The 25,917-nt window shown below is 36.8% G+C and overlaps 1 protein-coding gene across 1 annotated transcript in view; it reads left to right on the top strand.

The window, feature by feature from the left end:
* The window catches only part of LOC110575489 (bifunctional heparan sulfate N-deacetylase/N-sulfotransferase 4), a 258,954-nt gene that overhangs the window by 212,317 nt on the left and 20,720 nt on the right, over positions 1 to 25,917 (top strand). Inside the window, exons 6-7 of the mRNA XM_021684468.1 lie at positions 8,391 to 8,573; positions 25,373 to 25,469. Coding sequence (XP_021540143.1) covers positions 8,391 to 8,573; positions 25,373 to 25,469 — 280 coding nt within the window. The remainder of the gene's footprint in view (positions 1 to 8,390; positions 8,574 to 25,372; positions 25,470 to 25,917) is intronic.

A 25,917-nucleotide genomic window follows, 5' to 3' on the forward strand; every position in this document is an offset into this window, starting at 1 on the left:
AGAACTCATTTTTTATTTAATGAATATTTGTTGTGCACCTAGTTTGTGCCAGGCATCTTACAGAACACTGAGGATACAGCAGCAGTAGCGTGGCTGGGCTCAAGGAGCTTCCATTCTATCATGCGAGTGAGGGAAGCAACAATAAACAACCAAACAAATCCATAATCTGTCAGTGTCGTGGAGGGCAAGGAGATGGGGAGAGGGTTGGGGGTGCTCTTTGATTTAGAGTGTGAAGGAATAAGGCAAAGAAACATCAGTTCATTGCACTATAACCCTTGAGTAATGTCTGTTTCTATAATCTACTCATTGCACTTCTTGAAATGAAACAAAGGATTCCATTTAACAATCTCCCCCATATTGATTTTTAACTGCAGCTGTCAGAGGTGATTCTGGAGGATAAGACTTGCATTTATTAAGAAATAACATGAAGACTACAAAAGAACTTCATGTATTAGGTATTAAACTTGGTAATTTTTACTTTCTATACATGTATCCAGCATTTTTTGGTTTAACTGGAAAACATGTTAATTATCATAAACATGGTATATTTACAGTTGATTTCACCAGAACAAAGAAATACCAAATTTACTTAAAAATATATTATCTCTGAGATATAAATCAAATAATTTAAAATTGTATTTGATATGTTAACTATCCTATAAGTTACTTTAATTGAATATGCATGATGATGATAACTTTCATATGTTTTTTATTTTAAAAAATGTTTCAGCATACCCCAATCCATTGAGCATCACCTAGACCTGTACACTAAGTCACTGTTTTCCTTTTCAGTAGAGAAGTCTGAGATTCAGGGAAGTTAATTGGTACAATGAGGCAGAGATAGTCCTCATACCCAGGCATTCTGGTTCCAGATTTCATGTTGGTACTGTCCCACTGTAGGCAGGCCAAACCAATGTGAATTATACCAGCAACCGAAAATCATTTGCTATATTTTCTGACTTATGCAATAAATAAAGACTCCAATAATAATATTTTAATCACTATCTCTTAATTTTTACATTGTTTGATTGGCATTATTTTCTTCATTAAACTTGCTCCAAATTAAAAACAAAGGTCTAATTTTTTTCACACACCCAAGCAAGTCTTCCTTTTAATAGACAAAGGTATGGGATGTTAAAACATCAACTAAAAGAATAGTAATTAATTATTAATGCCTGTGGTGGTGCACATTTTACATGAAACCACACTGAAAGTCACATAGAGCAAGAGCCTCCTTTACTTAGTGAAGTAGCCTGAGTAGGAGAATTAATAGTTGAAGTTTAATCTGTGGATATTTAAAGACATGAACTAAATCATTCTTAGTAGCTTAATTTTTTCCCCCTGTCCATCTGACCTACAGATGATAAGATATGTTTGATTTGGGAGCTTTCCTGTGCTTCTCTCTCCTTCCTTCCTTCCCCCCTTCTTTCCTCCCTCTCTCCCTCCCTCCCTCCCTTCCTTTCTTCCTTCCTTCTTTTCTTTTCCTTCTACTCTTCTTTCTCTTTCTAAGAATAGTTCTTAGACAAGCCTGTTAAAATCAAATGTGTTTCTTTAAGATGGGAAGATTAGAGTTACTTTCTAGTTCTATGACACATTTCCATTAAGAAACATCTTAATCTTCCCAAATGAGATAACAATTTCTCTCTTCAGTTTATATTATCTTGAAATGTTCAGAGTCAATTATCAGTTGAAATGTACATGTGTGTAGAGATGTAGATATTGAAATATTGACTTTTATTTTGTCCATTTCTAAAAAATATATAAAAATATGTAGATGAAATGTTACTGGGCCAATTCTAGGAAAAGTATACAATGAAATGTTGTTAGTTTTAACCTAACATTATTACAAATAAAATCTACCAGGTAATTAAAATGATAAAAAGAGAGAAAGCAGGAAATACAAGGAAGTTAGATGAACTTGTTGCCAAAGCCTTTGGCAGAACCTTATGTGGGAAAGAGCACTGATTCTGAATTCACATGCCCTATCTTTGAGCACTGGATTTTCTGGGAGTCCCTGTATAACCTCACAAGGATCACTGGAACCCTTTGGGCCTTGTTTCCTTTTTTTCTTAAATTGGATAGTTTTTTAGTACGTAATCAAGCAATACAACAAAAGAGAACCTAGGACCATATGGCAAAGTTATACAAATAAATTAACACTATGATTCAACAACATAGTGTGTTAAAAAAAAGATGAACCATTGACCAATTATTCAGTATGTGTTACATTTTAAAAAAATAAAGTGGTATATCTCAATAGTGAATTCCAAGCTAATGATGGTCTTTTAGATTGAGTGGCAGAATAATATATTAGGTTCAAGTAAATAGTCCTTACTTTTGGTATCTGAGAACATAGATGTAAACATTTACCAAGTTATTAGTTGCCCAGGACTTGAAAGGTATTACTTGGGGTGTCTATAATTATTATATCCCGTGTGGGGCTATTTTTGTGTGTGTCGTGTGTGTTTAAATCTAGAAGTATATTGACATTCACATTGGTAATGTCTGACACTCACAGTCTGACACTGAGTATCTCCTGTGTGGTTCCAGCCTATATCCAAAATAAAATAAAGACACAAATTGCTTTTTATAGGAAAAATATGAGTAGAATGCCAAAGCCCATCAGATGGGCAGTCAGGGATGTCTTCCCCTATATTCCATCTATCTTCACATTTTATGAGAACTAAAAGCCTAATCGATAATTTAACAAGCTAATGGGGCATATTTTTAAACACAATGGAATCATTCTGAAAAGGGGCACACCAGCAGGACCACAGAAGCAAAGATGGAAACTAACTGATAATATTGAGTGCTTATCTTGAAAAGTACTATGTTGTGGCATGAACATAGGGCATGCTGCCCTAAAGAGGGGTGTATCTCTTGTTCTGCGAAGCTATTGTTTCTTTCTGTATTTGTTACAATAATGTATTTTTTTCTGATGAACATGTATCTGACTACTCTGTAAATGACTTGCTTTTCAAAGGTACTATAAAGCACAGCACTAATATCCAAATACTTAATGTCTGCTTCATGTAAAAATGTATGCTCTGAAAAATGATTTGATATTCTAATTTAAGATACTGTATTCGATATTGTGGCTATGGATATTAACATCCACACAATTTACCATGACATTCTGTTTGTCATACAAGTAGGAAAAGCAAGGAAGCTCTTCTGGTATTAGAAGTCTGAAAATATTTTAACTCAATTCAGAGGAGGCTGTTGCTTCATTTTATGAATAAAAATTAGGCCTTTGTGTTTTTATTTCATTTTTCTCTTTTTTCTTTCTCCATTATTTTGGATGTTAGTGACTTCATAAGAGGCAAAGTAAAATGCTTACAAAATAACAAATTGTATAATTTGCAACTAAACAGGAGGATAACCACTTGCCCACATTTATATAATACTTTTCCATTTGTCACTATGACAGTCCTTTTGCCCATATTTAAGGATTATCCATAGAGTTCAATTATTTTTCTCCAATTCCTTACTATCAAGATTTATATATTACTGTATTTAAATCCTCCCTTTTCCTTGGACTATAGTTACATCGTTAAGTGGATTTATTTCACAGGTAATGATCTCAGATTTGGCGGAAGCATATTGCGTCTAGCGTTCAGAAAAGCTGTTTTGTTTCTAATGAATAATTAGACTATGAGAGTACCTTCAAGTTTGGCTTTCAGCTTTACACCAGATAAAAGGAAGTGATGAGACTTGTTTCATGCTGGTTATAAGGGAGTTAAGAATGTCGCGAGTTGAGGGAGGGACTTAAGCGGAAGTGTGGAAAGTAATGGAGAGGCAGCCCAGAGGCCGCTTGATGACAGAAGCCAAGGCTCCCAGACCTCAGGGACTCCCTGGGAGGCCTGCCACAGTCAGCCTGCAGACATTAGCACTTGATATCTTATTCTCAAACTCATTCATTGAACATGATGTCCTTGCCTGTCTTGGTGGAATGAGTGAATCAATGTGCATCTCTGAGGCGCGATATCGTGAGGTACTATGCGTTGCATCTCTAACCATTTGCACGAGTGGAGGATAGTCATACCTTTTCCAGGTGATGCTTTGGGGAGTATTGAGCAAGAGTATTCTTACTATATAAGTAAGAAAATAACACTCAAAATAAATAAATAAAAAGGGCAGGATAACCAGAGGGACATGCACGGTCATGTAAAAAATAGGAGCAATATATCACCAGCCTGTGAAAAATTAATTTGCTGCTATTTCATATTGCACATTCTTTGACTTCCCTTCTTTATACTTCAAACTACAGCGATTCGTAATTTGTCTTATTCTCCCTACACTCTCCGAATAGGTTTTGTTTTTTAAGCAAGTCATTTGTCCAGCAATGCTAAAACTAAAATGTTCTCTCTGCACAATAGGTGTTTTTAGCAAGTCAGATATGCACAGTTAAGCTGTGCCTGCAGAGTTTTTCTTCTTAAAGTGCAGTCAGTTGACCATGTCCCAGCACTAATTTGTTTCTAACAGGTAAGGCAGGTAAACAGGTTGCCCCGTACAACAGTGACGGCAGCCATCATGGCCAGGGCGCTCCTTCTGTTCTCAGCCGAGGGACGTTTAAATGCAGAAGCATGCCTCAGCTTAGAACCACACGTCTCCAGACTCTGATTCCCTCGAAAGGCAGATTTTTTTTTCCATTTGCCCAGCATTAAGTTTGATACTTCCATTTAGAAAACAAGGCTTGTTCTCCTAAGGAAATTCTGCATAAATGACTTAAAACTAGTCTGGGGCAAAAATCTTTTAAAGGCATTATGTTAATACCCTAATGAAATGATAATATACATCTGCCCGTGATATAAAAATAATCTTTACAGTACTCTCCAAGTAGTATTTTTATTTACAATTTTGTCAGATTTTAGACACTCACAGGTGCCTTAAACTTCCATCTTAAAATAATAATGCTAGAGGGCAGGTGGTAGATTTCTAGGACATTATTATATTTCTTCAGGCATTTAGCCGGCAGCTTGGTTTTTCATAATAATTTCAGTCCTGAGAAACTATAATTATCCTGAAGCACACTACTTATACTGTCTTATTTCTTAATTACAGTAGTGACATGAGATAGATGCATACTTATTGGGATCAAATGCACATTATTTTGTGGTGATTATAAAGGAGTTCTCATGACAACAATTGCAATTATATGGTCATCAACTACTGATACTATGTTATGTTCTAGAAACTCTGTAATTAAGTCCTGCCAAAAGGACACTTCCTATTTGGGGGCGGGCGGTGGGGGGGAGCAGTGGCGGGAAGCTTAGAGGGAGAGAAGTTAGCCGATGTAAAAATTACTGAGAGACATAGATCCCCCGAGCCTGTTCAAATGATTCTACATGAATCTCAAGTAACAATATTGTATCAACAAACATTTGGGGAATTTGATTTAAATTTCTATCTAAACAAGCTATATAAAGAATCTTCTTTAAAATAGCCTTTCTCTTTTCTGACCTTTAGAATAAAGAGCTTTGAATACACCCCACCAGGGAAAAATGGACTGGAAATATGATAGGGGTGATACTGCCTTCAAAAGATAAATCTGCAGGCAATCAGTAATATTCTTTCAAATACTATAATTCATCGTTTTAAAAGTTTTCATGTAAGATTCCAAAAATAATTTATTTTCTGTCATTCCAATTTAAAAGAAGAAAAGAAAAAACTTTAAGTTACCAAGATATTACTTAGATTTTCCACTTTTTTCTATAGACAGATGTTTTTGCCTTTTTTTTTTTTTTTTTTCAAAAAAAGCAGAAGGAAAGAAAAAAGATGGATGTCAAACTCTATGTATTAAACTCTTTGGGTGAAGGTGTCAGATATATCATGTGTCAGATTTGGGAATCAGATGGCCTGGGTTTTAAATTCTGCTCTGCCTTTGACTAGATGTGGGTCTTGGACAAGTTCCTTAACTCTGCCTCAGTCTCTTCATCTGTAAAAAGGGACAATAACTGTATCTACCTCATAAGAATTATCTGTTAAAGTATTTAAACTTTTTGTATATATAAAGGGCTTAGATTCATGCCTTGCACATAGTAAGCATTATATACTTTATTATTATTATTATGGTATTATTTTTTGTAATTATTTTATGGTATTATTTTATGTAATACAGGGATATGAAGGACAATGGGCCAAGCTCTCCCACTCTCCTTCCCACCTTCATCCATGGTGAGGAGTATCTCTAATCATTTTAATAGGCTTTCCTCAGAGAATTTTTTTCAGCATTCTAACATAGCACATTGAAAGAGAATGTTTTTTTTCCAAGGTAAAAAGGACATTCAATGAACCTGATATCTTTAACTTATAACTTACTCTGGCAATACTTTGCCAGCCTATTGTTTGTTTTATTTTGTTTTTTAAATTCTGGAACAAGCTAATGCCTTGTTATCTTTAACACCAAAAGTATCCTCTTTGGACATTTGCAGTTATCCAATGACATGTTAGGTCTTGTACGCAATAGTTCTGCAATGTATAATCTTTATTGCATGGCTAGCATTCTAACCAGGTTGCAATGACATGATATTGGAATGGTTACTACAAACCGGTTTTTATTTTCACAATAGTTCAAACAACCCAAATAAGCACACCAAGAAATGTAAACCCTTAAAAAAGAGGCAGTAAGCATCCATAAAAAAATTAGCCATGCAATACTTGACTTTCTATATACTGACGTGTGGATATTATTTTCTGGTTAACATCACATGTTGTATTTGTTTTAATGTTATTATTTCTAACATTCTATTACTGTTACTTTTCCAATGAAGTTAATAAAATATATGTTAACTTCTCTGAAATATTTATAGTTCTAAATAATAAGTAATAAAATGAATTTTTGAGATACATGCAAATATAATGAGATTGAGGAACAAGTACAAATACTGTGTATGGTAGAAAATTATTAATTCCCTTTTTATGACTTGCATTAGTCATGTCTACATGCAATCTCTACAATTTAGATCAAGAATATACAAATTCTCCTTCATTTAATATTTTAATATTCCAACTGCAATCTCTGATGGATTATATATCAGATTATATCTGTAATCATATTCAAAATTTTTGTTGCTGTTTCCAGAGCAATCAACCTAGATTTTACTTTTTCTTAGTCTCTGATCTACAAAAATACAATACCAAATGCTATGATATTTTTAGAGTTAATATAGAAATAGGAAATATTGCAAAAGGATTAATAAGTATGGAGGAGTTTTTTGGCTAAATGCAATCAGTTTCAATGCAAACATTAACAATTTCTTTATTGCAGTAACTCTTCATTAGACCTTTGAGTCTAATTCCAATTTGAGTCTAAATCTAATTCAATCTATGTACATACCTAAACCAGTAAAGATCTGTAACAATTGTTTTATTTTAGAACTAGTCTAATTTCTAATTCTGGTTCTTCACTAGCCTGGAAGTTATTAGGTTATTGGGTTTGATGATGTTGATTCTACAATAGGGAAAAACTAATATGGAAACTAACTATATTTTTAATGAACAGTGAGGGGGGAAAGAAAAATGCAACTTCAATTTCCATCTTAAGAGTGAGTTTAAGAGTGATTTTAAAATAGAAATCAAATGTGTGGCTTTCCGCTTGTGTTAGCTGTGCAAACTGCCATAAGAAGATACCACAGACTGGGTGGTTTAACCAACAGACATTTATTTTCTCACAGTTTTGGATGCTAGAAGTCCATGACTGAGGTGCCAGCAAATTTAGCTTCCTTCTGGCTATGATAGAGGGAGGGAGGGAGATGGGGGTAGAAGAGGAGAGGGAAGAATGCAGAGAAGAGAGAGGGAGGGAGAGAGAGATGGAGGAAAGGAGGGAGAGAGAGGGGAAGTGAGGTAGGGAAAGGAGGAGAGAGGGAGGGAGCAGGGGAGAGAAGGAGGGAGAGAGAGAGAGAATGAGTGCAGGTATCTCTTCCTCTTATAAGGGCTCAAGACCTATCAGGGTGCCTGAGTGGCTCAGGTCATGAGCCCAGGGTCCTGGGATCCAGCCCCGTGTGGAGCTCCCTGCTCAGCTTCCCAGCTTCCCCCTCTCGCTCTGCTGCTCCCACTGCTTGTGTGCTCGCTCTCACTCTCTCTATCAAATAAATAAATAAAATCTTAAAAAAAAAAACTATCAGGACTAGGGCCCTGCCCTTATGACCTTGTTTAACCATAATTACCTTCCTATAAACCTAGTCTTCAAAAAGTCACATTGGATGCTATTGTTTCAACATATATATTTGGGAGGAACACAATTCAGTTTATAACACCACCTCAAATGATAATTACACCTCTCAAGAAATTCCAAGGTTAGGTGAGGTCCTGCCTAGAGCTTCTATGCCGCTTCTGAACTTAAGTATGTTATATTTTATGGTCATTTTTATTTATCTTTTATCTTTCAGATCAGCATTTTCATGACCCATTTGTCGAACTATGGGAATGACCGCCTGGGGTTATATACCTTCGTGAACTTGGCCAACTTCGTGCGGAGCTGGACCAACCTGAGATTGCAAACTCTGCCCCCAGTGCAACTAGCACACAAGTACTTTGAGCTCTTCCCTGAGCAGAAAGACCCTCTCTGGCAGGTAACGCTGAACATTCTGTCCTGTAGTGGAAGGAAAGAAACCAGTACCTAATTTGTATTAGGAACTCTGGTGGAGGTATTAAAACTGACATTTAGCCCAAACTTTTTTTATTCAATAGTTTCGTTCACTTCAATAACATTTTTTGTTTTACGGATTAAGTGTATTTTTTGTTTTTCTGGGGTTTGGTTGGTTGGTTTGGTTGGTTCCGAAATTTTGCTTTGAGGAGGCTGTTTTATTGTTGGTGTCTTCTCAGTGTTAATCATTTTGACTCTCATTTAGTGTGAGCACTAACTGGCAGTAAAATAGTAAGGCACTGGGTATCTAGGGAGATAGAAACCAAGAGCAGTCATAATCTAAGACCCTATAACTAAACCCTAATATGCATGTATAAACACAGATAGTATAAATAAAAAGGGAAAAGCAATTTTTATCACATGCTTATACAGATTCTGTCTTTAATATGTCTCCATATTTCTTTTTTTTTTAATATTTATTTATTTATTTGTTTGACAGAGAGAGACAGAGCGAGAGAGGGAACACAAGCCGGGGGAGTGGGAGAGGGCGAAGCAGGCTTCCCGCAGAACAGGGAGCCCAATGTGGGGCTCGATCCCAGGACCCTGGGATCATGACCTGAGGCAAAGGCAGACGTTAGGGGCCCTTCCATATTTCTTTTAAATCTAACTAATCTTTCACCAGGACCAGATCTATTGGTAAAAGAAAAATTGTCAGTTTTAGGATTGCTTTTACAAATAATTCAACTTCATGTGGGAGCCACGCAGCCTCCATGTATGAAAATGTAAGCTATCTGCTTCTTAGCAGTTTTCTAGGAAAATGCCACCTCCCACTTTCTTGGTTCTTTATGCACTACATTGCATTGACGCACACAGTCAATAAGCTGGCTGCAGAGACAGAGCACGTAGGGCCCTGCTAAGCGGCTGGTAGAGGGGTAGCATCATCATTACTGAGAAATCATTGTGAAACTGACTTTACCATCCATCCTCTCTCTCTATCTCCTCAAGACTATGTGTTTCTCTTTATTCCATAATTCACGTTACATGCATAGACTCTGTGTCTATGCAGTCCGGAATTCATCCAACACATGTTTCTTAAGCATCTACTATGTGTAAAGCAAGGCTAGTTGCTCTAGAGAATGCAAAGAAGAAAACACAGTGTTTTCTATCAAAGTCAGTGAAGGGTTTCCTTGTTACTCTGATTCACTAGTATGTATTTCAGAATGTGCTTTAAAACTGACTGCTACAGTAAGTCATACTTTATTCTGATGATTTATTCAGGAACTCTTCACTATTTGTGTTTATGTTGAACTACACGTTCTAATTCTTTCACACTTCTAATAAGTTGCTTGATCATCTGTTTGTCTGGTGTATAATTATTATGGTGTATATAATACCAAGTAGCTGCTGGATTTCATAAAGGCAAAGCATAAATAGCGTTATTCAAAAGTGCTCACACACTTATAGAATTGATAAATCATTGATAGTAAATCAATTCTTTTCTCACATGTGTTTATTTTTTTTTAAAGATTTTATTGATTTATTTGACAGAGAGAGACACAGAGAGAGAGGGAACACAAGCAGGGGGAGTGGGAGAGGGAGAAGCAGGCTTCCCGCTGAGCAGGGAGCCCGATGTGGGACTCGATCCCAGGACCCTGGGATCATGACCTGAGCCGAAGGCAGATGCTTAACGACTGAGCCACCCAGGCGCCCCACACACGTGTTTATTTGTGAGATATCTATAACTCATAGTATGGTAACAATAAAAAGTAGCCAACTTAACAAAGGTTGCAAAGAGTTAACATATAAAAAATGAGTCAATAGCCCCAAGCTCTAATCTTCCTTTTCCTTTAGAGGCAGAATTTTTTTTTAGATGAAGGATTTGTATCTCTTACTATTGTGTGAGTTTTTTTAATTAAGAATTGTATCTATTGATATAGGTTCAATATCAGTGACACTGTTCCTTTTTGGTAAGGAATGAATATAATCAAAGATACACCAGTTCTGAAGCACCTGGTGTTCAGTTGGTTAAGCATCTGACTCTTGATTTCAGCTCAGGTCATGATCTCGGGGTTGTGAGATTGAGCCTGGTGTCAGGCTCTGTCTGCACTGGGCTTGGAGCCTACTTAAGATTCTCTCTTTTCTTCTCCCTCTGTCCTTCCTTTCTTTCTCTCCCTCTTAAAAAAAAAAAAAAAGATATACCAGCTCCAATATGATTGGTCAATTTGATGATTCTAAATATTGATTGAATTTTTGTTATGTATGAAATACTGTGTTAGTTGATTGGGGGTGTAAATGAAAATTAGAAACAGAAAATAGAACTATTTCTTAGAAAACTATATTATTTTGAAAACATAAGAACATAAATATATACAAAACATTTGTAAGTGCTGACAATTAATTTTGAATAGCGTCATAGAGTTAATTCTTAGGTAGTTCTTAATAAATGATAAAATTAATCAGAAAAGGCTTCAGAGAGTTCACAAATTTTTGTTATTGCTGTTGTCATTTGTATGTTTAGCAATTTTAATATATATTATCAAAATAGTTTATTATAAACATATTTAAATAACACTGAAGAGTAAATATTTACTAAAAGAATCCCATTTTATCAAGTGAATTATATGGTTTCTTTGGACTGAAAAATAAAGTTGCAAGCATTTCTCATTAACTAAAGTGCCATGTATTCTAAATATGTTTAAAAAGGAAAACAAGAAATAGAAAGCAGAAGAGCAGTTAAGTTCAAGAGAGAATTATTCAGGTACGTGAGATTGTGAAAACAGTTGACCTATTGAAGCAAATCTGATAAACTGCGCCAGTGATAAACCACGTTCATGAGACTGCAAATGGTTAAGTAGAGATAAAGTGCATAATACTGTCTGAGTCCCTTTCCCTGGCAGTTATCTCTTCTTTCCATATTCAGATTTATAATGATAAGCAAAGCAGCTGTAAGCATTATCATCATGTTCTTTAAACAACATGAATTTAATTTTACAAAAAAAAATATGAGCATAACCAGCACTAATTGTGTTGTAGCCCACTCATCACAGGCCTACAGAGTTAGGATAGATTAATATTATGTGTCTGTCATCGTTACATATTCTCAAAATTGAGGTACTTTTTTGTGTTTCAAAGCATGCCTTCCTATTTAGTGTATTTCACTTTTAAAAAGTACGTCAACTGTTATTTTTCTCTAGATTTTTAATTCACACTTTTTTATTACTACAAATAAAAATAAAACATGAAGAATGATGATCTTCACATCTATTTAGTTTCCTTTGGTTCTTTATGCAAATTTTCATTAGCACCAACTACCATGTCTATGAGACTGCTTTGTCACCTAATTAAAAAGTGCAATATGAGTATCTATGGACAGCATGGTAAGAACAACACAGAATGTGTCTGTGCTCCCTTCACTGGAAGCTGCCTCTTTCAAAGCTGCTAAATGTGAGAATATATGCTGAGGACACACATGGAACTCTATCCCTGGAGTTTATCCTCCTCAGTGTAGTCCCGAGTGTGTAAGATTCTTAAAAGTATTCTCACGGGTTCCTGTTAATTCCTACCCCTTTTTGTTTGGGGAGAATAATTACTATGAAGCATGGAAGAATAGGATTTCCTTTTCTTTCTTTTTTTTTTTTTAACTCTCATTATAGAAACCAAAACCACAACATAGAGGCATTTAGAAGGTCAGATTCTTGCACATTTGCTAATCGATGCTTTTAAGCTCTCAAGCTGTCAGGTTAGCTCAGCCTCAATCATCACTCAGTCACTCCAGACTCTCACTATCAACAAACATGCCAAGTGTGATGTGGATTCCTGCTTGCCCGCGTGACCAAGGGAATGCTCAAAGAGCTGCAGGGTCTCTCTCTATCTCTCCATGCCAGTATTGCCAGGATTAAAGAAGTAGGAAAGAAAATCACAGGGTGCTAACCTTGGGAGGTTAGCACCTTTGTTGACTCTGGCTGTGAAATCATCCAACTCCAGCTTACAGAGCATGAGCTGTAATGTCACATGTCATATGTCATATGTCACATGTCATATGTCACATCCGTGACATACACAAATCAGAAGTTATAGTGACACACACACTGCAGATTCTATTACTATATGCCTGTTGAAGGAATAAATGAATTCTGACCCAGAGAATTATAGATTGTAAGAGTAGGAGAAAAAGTTAGGGACATCTAGCCCAATCTATTCAGTTTAGAGAAGACACAAGTGACACCCAGCGAGGTGAAATATCTTGTCCTAAGTCACTCGGATTACTGGGGACAGGTCAGGAGTAAAGCTCAGGTTCTCTTATTCCTACTCCAGTGTATTTCCGGCCACACCAAGATGGTGGTTTTACATTTAGAAAAATAAATCTACTTCTATCTTGGACTCTCTCTGTAGGATGGTTTCAGGCATACATTGTTACTTTAGAAGAATCTGGTGGTGTATTCAGTGTGAATTTATTTGACCTACACTTTTGAAGTACCTACGTAATAGAAAGGTCTTTGCTTTCACAGAACTTACAAACCATAACAGCTCCTGGTTATGTGAACAAAATGACATTATGAATTTGTTTTCATATTTATTCCTCTCTCTTCCACTCTAGTCCTTATTTATGACTCTATTATTGCACTTACTGTATGGTCTTGCAGAGACTTATGCCTGTCATACACCAGCTCATGCAGACCTTAAGGGGTGAGACTAGGTTTATACATGTTTGTAACCTAGAGCCTAGCATGGTACCATAGCTGCCGTCATTACAATGTCATGAATGAATAAGCCAAAGCAGAGGTGGGTGCCTGTGCACAGAGAACAGTCAAAGTGGCACACTTGTTTCTTAGAGAACAGTAGGGATCCAATGGGAAATAACCTTGAAAAGCACATACAAGGCAGCTGGGAAAACTTTGAAAGCTACTAGAGTCGTCTGGATTTGATAGGCAACAAGGAACCTATACGTGTCGGTTCTGAAGATGAGAGTAAAGTAATTTAAAAAAAAAAAAAAAAAGGTTGGCCAATAAAGATTATACCAGAAGTCTTTTTGCAGGACAGGTAAGAACAGGGAGGTACTAAAGTTAGGACAGTAATGTAGCCATGAGAGAGGGAAACCCCAAGTAGCTTCACGGTTGGGAAAAAAGTGAGACCTTTAAAGAAGTGTGGCAGAAATTGTTTGTGGGGGAGACACTGAGATGAAAGGAAAACTGATCTGCAAGTAATCACCCCACAGCTGGGGAAACAAGAGTTCGATAATACCATAGTTTACATTTCCATTTATTCATCTTTTAGGCCCTTCCAGTGAAATAGCCAGAATAGTTCCTCCTCACTTCATAGATGGTACAGCAGAGGAATAGACATCATTACCATCTTACGTATTTTTTCCTAATCATAGTTTGAATTTATGTATTTGTTACATTTATCTTCCTAATTCTAGTATTCTAAATTCTAGTATTCTAAATTCTATTCTAAATACTAGTAAGACTAGTATTTAAACCTTTCAGGAATGCTTCCCAAATATGTAGGTAATTTCTCATGATTTTAATTTTTTTAAGGTTTTTTTTTTATTATTCTTTGAGAAAGAGAGAGAGGGACAGAGAGAGAGAGAACATGAACGCAAGGGGTGTAGCAGAGGGAGAGGGAGAAGCAGACTCCCCCTGAGCAGGGAGCCCCATGAGGATGCGCGAGGCTCGATCCCAGGACCCCGGGATCCTGACCTGAGTCTAAGGCAGATGCTTAACTGACTGAGCCACACAGGGGCCCCTAATTTTTTTTAATTTACACTGAAGCACTTCCCTACTTGGTTATACAAGGCTGTCAGACATTCTGACATCCAGAAATGGTGACATAAGTCATGGATTTTCCCTTTCCTGTCAATTTGTTGCAAATATGATCTTGTCAAGTGTCAAATTCCCCACACAACTTACTGAGGTTTAGTAATAGAAAAACTACTTGCAGATAGTGCCATAAAAAATAAAATAAAATAAAATAAAATAAAATAAAATAAAATGTTATACATACTTCCATCCTTTCTGAATCAAAATCATCATAAAACATGGATTTTTCAGAACTAATCCAAATATAACAACGAAAAAAACCTGAATTTTTTTGCATGTGTGCCCTACAGATATGTCTGATTACTGTGAGTGAATATGCTATAGTAGATCAACCTATTAATAAGAGTTTTAAAATACTGTTTTTCTTAATTGAGTTTGCTATCTAGATTCTCTGACAGGATATTCATAAAACCATAAATAATAATATAAGGTACTATCTGCAGGAATGTGCAGTCATCTGTCTGAATGTGCTCAGAGCTTCAGAGTAAACCTGTCATCTCCTGGGGTCAGTTTTACTATGAGAATATTTCATGGGAAAATGCCAACAGTATCAATTTATTTAAATCAACATGGGTATAATATGGTGACAAGTGCATAGATGTTTAAGGTAAATCAAAGGTCCTTTGTGCTTAAAGCAGCTTTTCATGGAGCTGTTACCCCAGACGCACACAGAACCACAGGCTCTTTTCTACCCACTCCCACCTCGGAAGTGGGTATTTCTGCTTCTCTGTATTCAGACCACTTTAGGAGGAAAGTTTGAGAAAGAATCAGACTATTAAGTGCTACAGGAGCTCTGTGGAGAGAGCATTCATTATAAATCAGTGCACTCAGAAAGGAAAGGCTTTTCAAAGGAATTGATGGACTAGCTTGAGTTTTATATAGCACGCAGGGTGGAGTTAAGCTTTGTAAAGATGGTGTGTGTCTCCAAGTTTCTCCAAAAGGAATTGCTGGTTGAAATACTGAGAATAAACATCCATGGCCTATTAAAATTCCTCATCAGTGTATGTGGATTGTATTAGGCTTAAACGACATTGAGAGACAAAAAATTGAAAGTCACCCTCTTGTGTAAAACAGATTGGAAAAGGATTTTGTTTTAAAGACAGGTACATGGCAAAACTCGGTAAGAAGAACTTTTGAAACAACACAACCAGATAGGGAGGAAGAAGTATAATGTTAAAAGAAAAACAAATACACCTTTCGTAGCATTCTTCTTTAAACAGTGCGGTCTGAACAGCAGAAGGTGAGCAGAGAGGAAATGAAGAGGAAACCAATAACCTCTGAAACGTTCATAATCAACAGAATAATACTACCATGAGCACTGGGTGTTTTTAAGGTTCCAGTTAAGTCTAGGTATGTCCCAGGTGTCTGCAACAGGCACATGACTTGAGAGCGGGTAATCAATCTAACTGATGATTCCATGGCGTCCTTGTCAGTGAAGGATGTGGAGAAGCAATGAGCAAAGCAGATTCTTAGTAGAGAAAAGGCAACATAGGTTGGAATAACTAGATCTAACGAGAACAAAAGTTTTCATGTATATATTTCATGTATTCATAAAAATATGAACTTCAGGATAAGGTAAGTAGTGTGATTTTTTTTTTAAATACGTATTTTTAGGGCGCCTGGGTGGCTCAGTCGTTAAGCGTCTGCCTTCAGCTCAGGTCATGATCCCAGGGTCCTGGGATCGAGTCCCACATCGGGCTCCCTGCTCAGCGGGAAGCCTGCTTCTCCCTCTCCCAGTCCCCCTGCTTGTGTTCCTGCTCTCGCTGTCTCTCTCTCTGTCAAATAAATAAATAAAATCTTTAAAAAATAAAAAATAAAAATAAAAAATAAATACATATTTTTACCTTGGTTATGAATTTGAAAATTTTACTTAATTGGAGAGGAAAAATCTGGGTTTTCATCAGAATTTACTCCCCTTTCTAAGCCTGGCCCATCACCTCAGAGAATCTTCTCTCCACCTCTTTTATGCCTACTTAAAAGCAAATCATCCTCACCTCATCATATAGTCCATGTATGAAACCACCTGCGTCCCCTTTGTGAGGGGTGAGAACTGAGTTACCTGCATTTTTACTAGACTGGCACAGTAACCATACGCTGCTTACAGCAATTTTAGCTAAAGTTTTTTTAAGTTTCAATATATCTATAGTGCTAGGTACTTAAAACAGTAAATTATTGTTTACAACAGTTTCAGATTCAGGGAACAATCAGATTAGAGAATGAAAAAAGATATAATTGCTTTGTAATTTTCTGACTTTTGAAATTAAAATAATAACAATGGAACAAAGTATGAAAGTGCAAGCAAATACTTAGCTTTTTCTTGGGAAGACTCTTTGACCTTCAAAATCACTGCCAGACATTCTCTTTCCCTCTCTCATTCTCTCTTTCTCTCTCTCTCTCTCTCTCTCTCTCTCTCTCTCACACACACACACACACACACACACACACGATATTTAGCTGCAGAGACAACCCGAGCTTTGGATTCCAAATTTGAAACTAACTTGCTGTGTGACCTTCAGTAAGACCTAAATAAAACACCTTGCATCTCAGCCTCCTCAGGTGTAAAGGAGGGATAATGATATCTGTCTTGCCAGGTTGCTTTGAGGATTAGAAATAATCTATGCCAAGCAAGTGCCTGGAATATAGAAGGTGATCAATAAAGGTCAGATATTATGTTAGCTGTTATTCAAATATTCAGACAACATAAGAAAAGCCAGAGTAGGAAAAAATCTAAACAAACATTTTCAGAGTATAAAATAGGAAATGCAAACATCTTGTTAATAAAGTTACGATTAAGAGACACAAGGGGAAACATGCAGGAAAAGAGGTAAAAGAAGAAATACTGGGCATCTGGAAAGTCTTAAAATAGCATAACATAGAAGGAATGCAGTTATAAAGATAGGCAATCTGCCTAGACTGAGGTATACACATGCCACCACCTATAAAGTACATACAGGAAAAACCAAAGTAGTGTAAGTTGAACTGTTAGTAATAAAAGCATTTGGAACAAAAGGTATTATAACAGCATTCAGGGAATTTTATTTGATAGTTTACTTCTATCAGTATAATTTCTTGGGAGAGCACAACTAGAAATAATTAGTGTCTTTATCTACCAGAACAGGGCATGTTTACTCATGTTCTGTATGTAAAAGAAAACTCTTTTCAAGTCTTATATAGCATTTGCCCATTTCTGTGAATGATTTATTTCACTGGTTTTGCATGCAGAAATTTGAATGGCAAAGGCACATGTACTGTGATAAAGAAAATAAGTGGCCTAGTTGAACATAGAGAACCAGAAAGATCTCACGAAAGACACTTTCAGCAGTGGTGCTGAATAATTGATCAGTTTGCTCATCTACCTTTGCGAAGTATAAAGAAACCATTAGAGCAAATGAATTGAGCACCTAATCTGAGATTTGTTCTTCACTGGGATATGTGTGCTGAAACTTGGTAAATGTAGGTCATGGGAACTGCCTTTCTATTGTTTAATATATAAAATACAATTGAAAACTAAAGTTCTTTACAAATGAAGCAGTTAAATAATATTGGAAAATAATGTTTAAGATATAAAGTGATGACTTACGGAAATAGCAAAATGAGCTTCTGAGCCACCCTGAAAAACATCATTGGAGATTGCAAATATTTTATTTTTGTGGGAGTTTTGCAAGTAAAATGTCTACCCAGTTCATATTATGTTAGTTTTCAAGCATATATCAAAATCTGTCTATGCCTATTACTAAAGGTTTACTGTGCTTGTCTCAAGTCAGTTATTCAGTCATTCAACCCATATTTATCAAGCACCTTTCATATATTAGATTAGACAAACAGAGGTCTTCTTTTCAGAGAACTTACTTCTAGTTGAGATAGAATTATTATAAACATAAATGTATTATATCATATATATGTAATTTAAAATTGCTATAAACACATACCTGAATAGAATCATTTCAGGTACTGAAATACAACTAAGAAAATATAACCAGCAGCTATCACAGAAAGACAGGAGTGGGAGAAATTGCTTTGGTTCTGGTCAGCAGGGAAGCCCTCTTGCATGGGGTGATATTTCAGTAGAGACCTGAGTGATGACAAGTGCTAAAACAATAAAACAGATGAGTTGCAGGAGTGAGACAGTAAGCATATTCAAAAATAAATTGAGTTGGGATTATATAAGGGTCTTTGGGTCTGGTAGGGCAATCTATATTCTGAAGTTTGCCTGAAGAAACACCAAGCTATTTCCCTATCAAATAAGTTGTACGTCCCAGAAATCCAGTCACCAAACTGTGAATTTGTCCTGAGAAGGGGCAGCCACCCCAGGTGCTAGAGTTCTGACAGTGGACCAGGAAGTCTGCTCTCAGGAAGGATATCTATCATAAACCAGTCCATCAGCAACTGTAACTTCTTTCTTTTGCTTCAACTGACTAATCTGGACAAAGGGGAAAAAAAAAAAAAGGCTAACCTGGGATCACATAATAATTACTCTCTTTTATAGAGAACAATTTAATCATTTTAAATATATTAACTCCTTTAATACTCTCAATAACCATGTGAGGTAGATACCATCAATCATTATTTTCTTGATAAGGAAACTGAGCCCAGAGAATTTAGGAAAATTCCATAAGACACAGGCAGTCTCCCTCCTGAGGTCACACTCTTAACAACTGGACTATGCCACCCCTCTAAAATAAAAAGGAAAGTTTATGGGACATATTAGCTTACACTAGAATAATTGGTGAAATTTTGATTAGATTGGTAAAAAAAGGAAATAAGAGCATTCCATAGAAAAATAAATTGTTCAAATAAACTTCAAAGAATCAGGTGCAGATATGAGTTTATCTATAATAGTGAATACAGATTAACTGAAACATCAGATTGGTTTTGGCAAAGGAAAACTTTTTTTTTTTGGTCTTTTTAATTGAAGTATAGTTGACACAATGTTTCATTAATTTCAGGTATACAGCATAATGAGTCCACAAGTCTATACATTGTGCTAAGCTCACCACAAAGGTAGCTACTGTCATCATATATTATTACAATACCGCTCACTATAGGGGTGCCTGGGTGGCTCAGTCGTTAAGCGTCTGCCTTTGGCTCAGGTCATGATCCCGGGGTCCTGGGATCGAGCCCCGCATCGGGCTCTCTGCTCCACGGGAAGCCTGCTTCTCCCTCTCCCGCTCTCCCTCCTTGTGTTCTCTCTCTTGCTGTGTCTCTCTCTGTCAAATAAAATCTTAAAAAAACAAAAAACAATACCGTTGACTATATTCCCTAGGCTGTACCTTTTATTCCTGTGACTTAGTCATTCCATCACTGCAAGCCTGTACTTTTCGCTCCCTTTCACACAGTTTTCCCACTATTCCAGCCCTCTCCCCTCTGGCAACCATCGGTTCTTTCTCTTTATTTATGGGTCTGTTTCTGCTTTCTTGTTTGTTCACTTTTATTTTTTAGATTCCACATATAAGCAAAATCATATGGTATTTGTCTTTGTCTGACTTACTTCACTTAGCATAATACCCTCTAGGCCTATCCATGTTGTCACAAATGTCAAGATCTCATTCTTTCTTATGGCTGAATAATATTCCATTGTATGTATATGCCACATATTCTCTCTCCATTCATCTATCGAGGGTCCCTCAGGTTCCTTCCATACCTTGGTTACTTAAAAAATTCTGCAGTAGGGTGCCTGGGTGGCTCAGTTGGCTAAGCAACTGCCTTCGGCTCAGGTCATGATCCTGGAGTCCCGGGATCGAGTCCCGCATCAGGCTCCCTGCTCAGCAGGGAGTCTGCTGCTCCCTCTGACCCTTCCCCCTCTCATGTGCTCTCTTTCATTCTCTCTCTCAAATAAATAAATAAAATCTTTAAAAAATAAATAAATAAAAATAAAAATTCTGCAGTAAACATAGAGCTGCATGTATCTTTTCAAATTAGTGTTTTTGTTTTCTTTGGGTAAATATCCAAGGGTGGAGTTATTGGATCACACAGTATTTCTATTCTTACTTTTTTGAGGACCCTTTATACTGTTTTCTACAGTGGCTGAACCAATTTACATTACTGCCAACAGTGCCCGAGGGTTCCTTTTTCTCCATGCCCACACCAATACTTGTTATTTCTTGTCTTTGATTCCAGTCATTCTGACAGGAGTGAGGTGATATCTCACTGTGGCTTGATTTGCATTTCCCTGATGATGAGTGATGTTGAGCACCTTTTCATGTGTCTGTTGGCCGCCTGTATGTCTTCTTTGGAAAAGTGTCTGTTCAGGCCCCCTGCCCATTTTTTAATCAGATCTTTTTTTTTTTTTTTTGGTGTTGAGTTGTATAAGTTCTTTACATATTTTGAATATAAACCCATTATCATATATTTCATTTGCCTATGTCTTCTCCCATTCAGTAGGTTGCCTTTTCATTTGTTGATGGTTTCCTTTGCTGTGCAAAGGTTTTTTATTTTGGTGTAGCCCTATTAATTTATTTTGGCTTTTGTTTCCCTTGCCTGAGAGGACATATCTAGGAAAATGTTGCTAAAGCCAAAGAGATTACTGCCATTTCTCTTCTAGGAATTTTATGGTTTCAGGACTCATATTAGGTTCTTAATCCATTTTGAGTTTATTTTTGGGTATGGTGTTGGCAACTGTCACTTCAGAACAGTGCTACTCAAAGTGTGGTCCGTGGACGGGTTTGAATTGTTTGTTATTGATTTGCCATGAGATAGGAAGTTTGTGCCATCATGTGAGCCAACTATATCACTGAGCATGCTGGCTGCTTCAGGTGGAATTTTGCTTTTTTTTCTTATAGCAGGATGTTCTTATTGAAGTAGGTAGTTCAGTAATTCACATGCTGACACAGGTTCTTTACCTTCTCACAGACAAGTGCTCTGAAACACCTTGAGTTAGAGTACAGGCAATGTTGCTATCATGATGACATTCCAAACAGTAAATGGACTAAATAAAATAGACACGTATTTCTCACTCACACAACTGTCTAAAAACGGGCAGGCCATTTAGGAGAGTTAGACAGCTCTCTTCCACATGGCCATCCAGGGCCCCCGGTTGGCAGCGGTTAAACATCTCTGAGTCCAAGACACCTGCTGTAATTGTATCCATTTTACAGCCAGCAGTCAGTCAGAAAGGGGAAATCCAGGGAGAGTGGTTTTATCCTTAAGAAGATACTTGACATCATTTTGGCTTTCTCTCCTTTGGACTGAAATGATTCATATGAAGAAAGTTTGATTCAAAAGAGTGAGTGAAATACAGTCGCTAGCTCGAAACTTACAGACTACGCAAAATAGGGAATGTTCTATAACTGAAGGAAGAAAAGGAGACTAGAAAGATTACCCTTGTCTGCCATAGTGAAAATTATGGCTAGAGAGTTAAACTGAAGCTAGACTATTGAGTATTTGAGATTAAATACCAAATAAAATGATGGCAGAAAGACACTGGTAAAAATAAAATAAAATTTCAATTATTATGCAAAATAAATTTAAAAATGTGAAGTTTATTGGCTTGTAATTAACTCCTTTTATCACAGTTTCTACAGATGAATTCATAGAAAAACCCAAGATATATAGCCTAACTTTTTCCAAGGCGAATTCTCACATAGTGCAGTTGTCTTTATATATCACTGGTCTTTTTATATTGCACTCCACTCTTGTTCCAATGGAAGCTGGGGATGGAAAATACGTTAGGATCAAGTCTGAGATAAGAAATTTGGTTCCAAATGATTTATTGAAGAGATGCTCTCAAGAAAAACCTGTAAGGGGAAAAAGTGAAACAGGAAAGAGAAGTGGAAACAGTTTCTGTGAGTAGAGAAGGCAAAGTCATACTCTTAATATGTGTGAGCGGGGCTCAGGATGAATCAGTGCCCTTTTCAAAATGGAAATGTCCAATATAATCAATTTTCTACTAAGTGGTAGGCTAGTGCTATTTCTGGGATTTAGAACTGGTCTCTGTTACTGACAAGTCAGATATTCAACAGTGGCTATAACTAGAGCAGACTTAGGAGAAGGAGGCCCATGAATGGCCTCCATCTTGCTATCATGGCTACTCCATTACTTCAGCAATGGGTTGGCTAAAGACAGAGGTTAGGTGGTATGTGGGAATATTGGGAACTGGCTGAATCATTCTGTCCACTTGGTTGTTTAGTGCTTCTACACTGAATACCCTCAGGTGTACATTAATGTGTAGTACAAGTTCCTCACACTTTTTGATCACTATCATGGGTCCATCCACATGCCTTTTTCCTAGAACTTATTAGCCCTAATATTTTCATGCTGCCCCTTTTAGTCCCTTGGCTAATCCATTCACCACTGCCTATACATCTGCTATATTCTTACATTGCCCTATTAGTCTATCCACAAAAAAGTAGATGACCAGGAACATTGCCCAGAACTCTGTTCACTGGAAGTTTTCCCTTAACTACTGGTTTTTAGGAACCTCTCTGAATGGGGCTGTGGTGCAACAGCAGTCCATCTTAGCCCTCTGCCAACATATGACTCAACCTATCTACAAACCAAGCTTGAGTTTCCCCCCTTCATCAGCAGATTATAGGGGGCCTTCAGTGAAACTCTAGGAATGAGCTGATATAGAGATATTGGTGAACAGTGATAGTTGACAGAAGGGTCTGGGCCACTCATTTATAAGGTTACTTGTAGCCTTTGGATCTGCTTGAGACCAATCCCAGACATACCACTCCCACCTTACAATGAACTGCTACTGGGTACAACCCAATATTCAGCTTATGATGACCACTTACGGCCACACAATCACTTTGAAAATTCATGGCAAACACTATCTCTTCTAGGGCTCTGTAGCATACAGGAGTAGATACCAGTTGGGATGGTCCGCTGCAAATGGCACACCTGCTGCAGAACCTTGGGGGTGTACTTCGTGCTTCTCCTCTGGGGCTTGACCAAAACTCTATTTGCCATCCTTTTATACCACAGATGCCGAAGTACCATAGGTCTGCCCAGATGTATGAGCCAAGGGGGAGGGCTGCTTTTGCCTCAGTCTTATCTTTTGCAGGACTCTTTCTTGTTCTGGGTTCCACTCAAAACTAGCAATTTTATGCATCACCCTGTCAATGACTCCGAGCAGTATTCCCTAGTGCAGTAAAATGCTGCTTCCTAAACCCAAAGAAGCCTATCAAGCCCTGTGCTTCTTTCTTAGTAGTAGGAGTTGCAAAGAACAAGAACAGACCTTTGCTTTGGTGGGGATGTCTGGGCATGGTCCAGACCACTGGACCTTGAAAAACCACCAAAGGTGGTAGGCTTCTGAAACTCTGCTGGCTTTTCTTTCACCCTCTGGAGTGCACGTGTCTTTCCAAGGCAGCCAGAATACTTGACACTTGTTACCTACAATTAACATCACATCCTTAGTATAGTAAACCAATGTTAAGTTCTGTGGAATGTCAAGATGATCTAGGCCCTTTCAGTCTATATAATGACCCTGAGGAAAAGCAGCTTTGAATACGATTTTTGAGAAAAATATTAAAATATTATTTTGAGAAAAAATATATTTACATAATATTTTTCTCTTCCCTTAGTGCTTTTTGTCATCTTAAAAGAAAAAGGCTTCAAAGCAAGAAGGGAGGAGACTAGACAAATTAAGTAATGAGAATTCAAATAAACTAGAGGGTTTAATTTGGCATTCTTTAATTGAACTTTGGAAGTTCAACTGTGGTAAGCATTTCTTGATGGATCTCCTATTTTTAATTAGACAAATTTATATTCTGTGCTGGAATGCAATGTTGACACTTTTGACGATTTTGCCAAATACAAGTGCTGCAAAATCATAGACTTCTCAACAATGCATATTTTTCCCCAGTTAAAAATGTAGTGGTCTATAGAGAAGAGTCCATTGAAAGTATCAACATTTTCAAATTTATTAATCATGAATGGAACTTTGAAAGAGATTGCAGGCAATTTTATGGAAAAGTAAAACGTAATAGGATCATACTGAAAACATTCTTTAGTAGAACTTTGCTGATGTGGTATTAGAAAAAGATGTGACTAAAGAACTGATTAAAGTACATAAATATGAAACATAAATGATTAGTCATTGTATGTCATTTTTAATATTTGGATAATAAAAATAAAATTATAATTGTTTTAATGCCTAACATATGGTTTTAGACAGAATTTTATGAAAATGATTTTAATATATTATTTAGATTAACTATTAATAAAATCAATTTGTCAGTCAATAAGTATTTTAAAAATTGTATTATTTTCATTTAATGGCCCTTTTAATTCTCAAAAGTGTCATGATTTAGATAATAAATGTGGGTCACTTAAATGAAATGGAAGGAGAATGGAACAGGAGAAGGTTGAGATGGAGATAAAATTGGACCTGTGGATATTTTGGGTCTGGCATTTCCTCACCACATCTATGCAGCAATTATACAAATGCAATTTAAAAATAGGTTAAGAGCTCAGGATGGAGGTATAGGCTAGAAATGCTTATCTACTTGCCATCAGCTTATAAGGAATAGCCAAACATTAGGATTTGCTGGATCAGCACAGAACAGTGCATAGTGTAAAAAGGAAGGGAAAAGTTGGCCAAGTGTGGAGTTCAAGGATGGCCCTTCAGGCTCTAGGGAAAAAGAAATAGGAAAGATTAGGGCAGAGCTCAGATATCTGAGAAACTATGGTCAAATGAAGTTAAGTGAAGGCTCAGATATACAGACATGAAATGTAAGTCCAGAGATGGAGTGGAATCCCAGCACTTAGAACCTGGTCAAGTTGCAGAAGAGGATAACAGCAAGATCAACTTGATGCTGAGTTCTAGCCTTGGGGCTAGGAAAGGAAGGAAGGTGCCATTGTATAAGGAAACAGTTTGGAAATCAGAGAACCAGAACCAGAACAGGGTCTAACTCCTAGTTCTAGGGTATCAGGCAAGATTTTGATCCTGTCCTTTGAACAATTTTTACATTACACAGCCAGAGGTTCATTACACAATAAGATTTATTATTCTTCCTTCCTGCAGAATCCATGCGATGATAAACGGCACAAAGACATTTGGTCCAGAGAGAAAACTTGTGACCACTTGCCAAAATTCCTTGTCATCGGGCCACAAAAAACAGGTAGGAATAGCCAACTGTGCTGTCTGATTCTTTTTCTTTTTTTTTCTTTTTTTTTTTCCTTTTTGTCATGAAACATACTGTCATACAGTATAGTTGGATTAGGTCTCACTTTGTGAGATATCTAGATATCCATCCAAGTTCATTATTTGAATTGTTCTTCATCCCTGTGGATCATCTTTATGCTATGATCCTCAAAGGGACCCTAAGGCTGCCTATTAATTAGACTTAAGGACTAAATTTTAACTATAGATTTTAAAGCTGTTCAACAGATGTCCAGTTTTTGACAGCTTTGTGTTAATGTACCACAGTTGCAGTGTCTGATTTTTAATCCCTACTTTTTTGTAGCTTTGCCTTAATGATCTCCTAAATTAAGTTATAAAGCAAGCACTTGGCTTGATTTAAACTATTTTGCACTGTATATCAGCCTTGAATTGATTTTTTTCAGAGC

The sequence above is a fragment of the Neomonachus schauinslandi genome, chromosome 2 (genome assembly GCF_002201575.2).
Source record: "Neomonachus schauinslandi chromosome 2, ASM220157v2, whole genome shotgun sequence".
Classification (NCBI taxonomy): domain Eukaryota; kingdom Metazoa; phylum Chordata; class Mammalia; order Carnivora; family Phocidae; genus Neomonachus; species Neomonachus schauinslandi.